Source organism: Nyctibius grandis (genome assembly GCF_013368605.1).
Source record: "Nyctibius grandis isolate bNycGra1 chromosome W unlocalized genomic scaffold, bNycGra1.pri SUPER_W_unloc_1, whole genome shotgun sequence".
Lineage (NCBI taxonomy): Eukaryota > Metazoa > Chordata > Aves > Nyctibiiformes > Nyctibiidae > Nyctibius > Nyctibius grandis.
This window is the reverse complement of record NW_027167472.1, coordinates 1,760,762-1,766,761: the sequence shown is the minus strand read 5'-3', so window position 1 is coordinate 1,766,761 and position 6,000 is coordinate 1,760,762. Positions and strand designations below refer to the sequence as shown.

The window sequence follows — 6,000 nt, the reverse complement described above, 5'->3', positions numbered from 1 at the left end:
AACAGCCAAGCTAATACTGCTTCAAAGACCTTGGCCTCTACAGTAATGTACCTGAAATACTAAGACTCTCATCCTTTGGGTGATGGGAAATTTTGAATCCATGTTTAGTTCTCTTAAGCCTGGAGATATATATATACACACTGTTGCATCTTCATTGTTTAATTTTTTCTTTCATGCATTACTGAAAATAAAATTGGATTGCTGCTTACATTCATCCACTGAAAATTTGTTTCTGAATACCTAACAGAAAGAGACTATATTTCCTCCACCAACATATTCTTATAATCAAATCTTCCAGATCATTTCACAGATGCTTTGATCTGATGCCTAAATTTACGGTAATAGAAAAGAATGTTGTTCTCAGAGATATACAGCATACATCACCTTCAGAATGTAGATATGGTCATTCCTCTGGCTGCTGAGCCATAATTTCCTTCTTTTTTCTAACAGCTGTGACTTTGGGTATTAATAATAATAGACATAACCATGATTCTCCTGAATATACAAGGTTGCTTTGTTAATGACCAGAGAATGTTTGGATTGCCAGAGGCTCTCCTCAAATACTTTAGCTTCCAAGGACTAGTTATTCCACTTCCAAGGATGGAAGTTATTCCACTTCCAAGGATGCTAGTCATATAGTAACTTTAGAAAAAAAGCTATGACTCACTGCTGCTCTGGCAAACTCAATTGATAATGTTTTATTTCCCCAGTGCTTCCTCTAATTTGGATCAGGACAACAATATCACAGATGGGCCAATGCATCTTGTCTACTGATCTTATTTTTGATGCAAGTATTTCGGGATCATTATAGTAAGAAATATTTTTTTCATTTATACAAGAAGAGAAATGGAATATCCTGAAGAGCACCAAGAAACCAACCATTGGCCTTAGAATTGCAGGTGATTAATCATTCCTTTCAGACATGCTTATGAGAGTTGTCTATGCTGGCTTACTGTAACCTACGTGCTCTGCAATACACTTGGAAACCTCCAAGAGCATTGCAGCCATTGCAAATTCTTAAGTAGGACAGGCCAACATGAGCATAAAATGCCACGTCTCAGCACAATCAGTTAACTTCAGTTATAAAATTACAGAATTGCCCCAAACAGCTATTTTAGACCATGCCCTCATCTCCAGGTCTCATCACAGATGCTGCACTCTTTTGCAGCCTAACCACAAGTGCAAACTTCTGCTGCATGGAGTGCCATTAGGCGCTCTTGATAATCGATCTTTGAAATACTTTGGTTCAATCTCTAGTCAGAATGAAGTCATATGACTAAAACAAGCTGCTGAAGCACCACATCCTTTCCTGTAACCATGCAGAAAACTGCTTTAGGGAACAGGAAAAGCAGAAACAAATCCTCTGCACATATCATTTCCCTGTGAGAGGATTTGTTGCCTTCACGGACCTCCATACTTAAAAACCCTCTGGCTGCTTGGGGGCAGAGGCCATGGAAAGAAGCATTAGCTGCAGGCTAGTGGATCAGGGGTGCTGCTGTGCAGGGCTGCAGAGGCCAATAGGCCCCACCGGGTTGATGGGCTGACAGAGTTAACAGCAAGACCAGAGTCGCGGCAGGCAAAGCCAGCGCTGCCTCAGAAGCTGCCCAAAGCAGAGGCTGCTGCCTCCCAGCCTGCCTCCGGGAGCCACGGTGCAAGTACGACAGGGGTGGCATATTTCACCCTGAATAGCCCACTTCCGCCGGACGACCGCCGCTCAGCTAACCCCAGGGGAAATCAGATGGCTGCAGCCCCGCTTCCTTTCCTTTCCTTCCCCTCCCGCAGAGCCCCCCGGCCCCTGCACGTGCCCTTCCCACCATGCAGCGCGCGGCGGCCGAACGGCATTGTACGTCCGAGGGAAGGGGCGGGGCATCACCCTTCCCCCCGCCCACCACAGGAGAGCGAGAGGGAAGGGCGGGAGATCGCGAGCGTGGCCAGCGGAGAAGGGGCGGGATGCGAGGCTCCGCCCACCTCCCTCCGCCGGGGAAACCAGGGTGACAGCCAATGGGGAAGGCGCCGCGCAGTGTGGGGAGGCGGGGCTTCGGGAGGCCGCGGGGTGGGGTCGGCGCTGAGTTGCCGCACCGCCACCGCCACTTGTAAACAGATCCTGTCCAGTGTGACGCGCGCGAAGTACCTGTGTGGGGGCACCGAGCATTATCTGCTCGCGGCGGCAGGTTGATGACCAGAGGTGGCAGCGGCGGGATTCCTCGTCAGCGGGCGCGCGGCGGGCACCGAGCAGAGAGGAAGTGGTTCCTCTCTGTCCTCCCTCCCCGCCGCCTCGGTCGGGATCCAGCGCATCCTCCCCCCTCAGCGCCTTCCCCGTCCCCTCGTCGCTAAGATGGCTGATGGTGGGCAGTAAGGCGGCGCGCGGGGCTGCGGGGAGCTGTTGCCGGCCGGCGCGCGGCGGGGCAGGCGGGGGCGGCTGACGGGACGGGACAGTACAGGAGCGTGGGGTGTGTGCGTGGGAAGCCGCGCAGCGCCATGTCCGCCTTCGTCTTGGAGGAAATGCTGGAGGCCGACTGGGTGGCTGTGAGGCCTCACGCCTTCCAGGAGCGGGAGAAGCACAAATTCGTCTTCATCGTGGCCTGGAACGAGATCGAGGGCAAGTTTGCCATCACCTGCCATAACCGCACGGCTCAGCGCCAGCGCAGCGGCACCTGCGAGCTCTACCGCGGCGGTCCCGCCGGCCCCGTGGTCACAGCCGCTCCCAAGGCCGGCATCCCCACGGTGAGCAGGGTTCTGGCCTGGCGCACGGGCTCCAGCCTGGCGCGCGGCTCCTCGCATCTCCGCGCCGAGGCGGGCCTGCGGGGCTTCGAGCGGGGCGCGGCGGCCGAGGCGCTGACGAAGAGCCCCCTGCACGCCAAGAGCAGCCCAGCCTGGAGGCCGCTGCGGGGCCCGGAGGCGGTAGGTGCCGCCGAAGAGATAGAAGTGCTGGAGCTAGGGAAGGAGGAGGAGGCCGCCTCGCTGTCGCTGCCGCCCTCGCCGCTGCAGGCAGCCGAGTCGTCCGCTCCAGACGCGGAGCCCGTGGGGGAGGAGTGCAGTTGGGCCGGCCTCTTCTCCTTCCAAGATTTGCGGGCTGTGCACCAGCAGCTGTGCTCGGTGAACTCGGAGCTGGAACCCTACCTGCCTGCCTTCCCCGAGGAGCCCTCGGGCGTGTGGACGGTGCTGTTCGGAGCCCCGGAGCTATCCGAGCAGGAGATGGACGCTCTCTGCTACAAACTGCAAGTTTACTTGCTCCACAGCTTGGATACCTGCGGCTGGAAGATTCTTTCACAGGTACTCTTCACTGAGACTGACGACCCCGAAGAGTATTATGAGAGCCTGAGTGAGCTGCGGCAAAAGGGGTACGAGGAGGTGCTGCAGCGGGCCCACAGGCGAATCCAGGAGGTGAGGCTACTGCATGGTCCAGATATCTCCACCTTAGTGTTACCTTTTTCCTTACTCTGTGACATCATCTTTATTTGTTCTCTCCAGCTGCTCCCCTCTACCTTTGCAGAATTGATCGATCCACGGGACAAAAAAAAAGTACAGGAAAACTGTCTAGTTTTTTTTTTTAAAAAAAAAAGCAAGCTTTGAGAATCAAAGAAAATGAGTGTTAACCTTTCCAAAGTCTCTAGAGCCAGGATTTAAGAAGGTGCAGATTTTCCTAGTCATCTAAGTGTGGCTCAGTACTTTATTCTGTGCAATTGAATGTAGATGTTTGTGAACAAGAATCTGATGGATTTGGCAAGGTCTTGCTCCCAGATTTTTGTTGTTGTGTTGCTTTGCACCAGGATCTGTTGGAGTCTGAATTTTTCTGTTTAATGGGAGCAGTAACATGTGGTTATTTTGACAGTACAATTTAGGCACTTGAGGCTAAAATGTTCGAGGTTCCTACAGGCTCTGGGTGCTAAATCTATTTCACGTGAGATGATGTTTTCCAGTGGAATTGGAGTAACTACAACTTTTGTTCAGCTGGTAAGTTCTTAGAGTTGGGATTTTAAAAAGCAAGCTATCTGGTCCTAGCGAGTATTTGCTGTGTTGCCATTGCTAGTGTCTGACAAGACTTGCATGTTTTAGAACATGCTATCTTTTTTTCTCATATCGTATACTGTTTAGACGAAAGTAGTTGAGGAGGTTCTGCTAACTTCTAGCATCAGTGTGTGAGAATTTTTTCACATCTTTGTGGACTGAGGTATATGAGGACCCAGATTTTCCCAGTGAAAAAAGAGAATTTTACACTTGTTTTTATGTTTTGGTGGCCTTGGTCCAGAATGTACCTGGATCTATCTAGGTGTGACTATGTGTATGAATCATGTTATGAAATTTTTTACTTTTGCAAACATCATCTACATTCTATTTTATGGATATAGATCAAGTTTGGCTGCTTCAGCTGCCCACATATATCCTGCCAATATTGTGTGTTCAAAAATGTGTGGTGGTGAACGCTTTGTTTTTTTTACCTCAATGGAGTATGAGCATATGTGCTTGCTGTTTTTGATGGCATAGTTTTGAGTCTTTGTAGGATTTGGGCCCAGCTTTTCCTTAGTGACTGGAATTACAGAGTATGAGAAAATTGTTGTTTTATCAGTGATGAAATCATGATAAGGGCATCTCAATGTAGCATTGTCAGGTACAAGTTTATTTCCAAACTGTTGTGTTAGGATATATCATTGTGATTTTTCTTTTTTTTTTTCATGGCTGTTTAAAGAGCTGAATTCATCCTCATTAATTTTTGTATACAGATGGTAATTGATCTAATAGTCTTCTGCAGTAGTTTTAGTCCAGAGAATATGAAAGTATATTGTCATCCACTTTTTTCTTTGACTGCATGAATGCTTGGGAGCGTGTGCTTAGATTCACTTGGCCTTCAGCTCAGCAGTTTTTATAAGGAGCTGAGCAGGATAAGAGAAGTTCCTGTTAAACGTGTGGAGTTCGGCAACTGGGTACCTAACTCAAAGTGTGTGGTGTTTCTGAGGAAATGCTAAATCCGAATTACTGTGTAAGAACTATTTGTTTCTTGAAGAATCTCAACTTCTATTTTGTTAGCACCAGTACTATCAGCAAAAAATAAATCGGTTATCAAGAGGCAATGCAAACTTTATCCATCAGGATCTCTAAACTACATCTTCTTCTTCTCTGTTAATGTTCAGAACTTGGTGCAGACAAAGTGGCAGAGCATATTTGTGTATTTGACTATAGTGTAACCTTCCTTTCCCATGATAACCAATCTTGTAGTGTACCTAAAGTCAGTATAGCTGTACTACTGTCAGTTGTGTAAATTGATCTTTCTTTAAAGGTAGTTCATGTTTAAGAAAAGAAACCAATAGAATGACCTGCTCTTTCCTTTTTGGCTCTCAGGTTTCTCTTTTCCTTATCTGTTAGTGGTTTACTTAGTCCACAGGAAATGTCTTTCTTTTAAGCAAATACTGATATTGTTTGTCATTTGCAATTCTAAGCAAGTAAAGCAATGGATGATGAGTATTGCTAGATATTTCTGAAGTAAAGGTTTTTCGTACTTTCAAGAAAACCCACTGAATCAATGTTTCATCTCTCACTTCAAGTATAGGTAGAAAAGTAAATTAAAGTCTGCCTGTTAGCTGTTGGGAATGTTGCAATTTTAAATTATTTTACCTCTTATTAGAACTTTTGGGGAAAAGGGGAACGGATTGAGCAGCATTGGCAACCAAAATAGTATCAAGGAGCATAATTAATATGGAGGGTTTTCATTAATATAAAATTTTGCAAAAACACCAAGTTTAGAACGCCAAGACTTTGGCTTAACACTTCAAAATATGCTTTTGTGGTTTATAATTATTTCATATATCTATTTTTCCAGGACAAATTCCTCTGTGCAGTTAGAATATTACTTGAGAAATGCTTGCAGTTTCTGTTGATTATGTTCTTTGAGGTGGAAAAGCAAAGTGAGCAACAAAACCTCTTATGTTCATTGTTTCAGCATCCCCTACTTGGCCATCTGTTGCTTTCCATAAGTTACACACAAACCAGTTTATTTTCACAGCA

At 47.0% G+C, this 6,000-nt stretch overlaps 1 protein-coding gene across 1 annotated transcript in view; it reads left to right on the top strand.

Annotated features, from left to right (window-relative positions):
• Positions 1-2,208: 2,208 nt before the first annotated feature.
• Positions 2,209-6,000, top strand: part of LOC137677082 (junction-mediating and -regulatory protein-like) — a 92,653-nt gene continuing 88,861 nt past the window's right edge. The window contains exon 1 of the mRNA XM_068424264.1: positions 2,209-3,384. Within this exon, the coding sequence (XP_068280365.1) occupies positions 2,479-3,384 (906 nt within the window). The 5' untranslated portion in view covers positions 2,209-2,478. The remainder of the gene's footprint in view (positions 3,385-6,000) is intronic.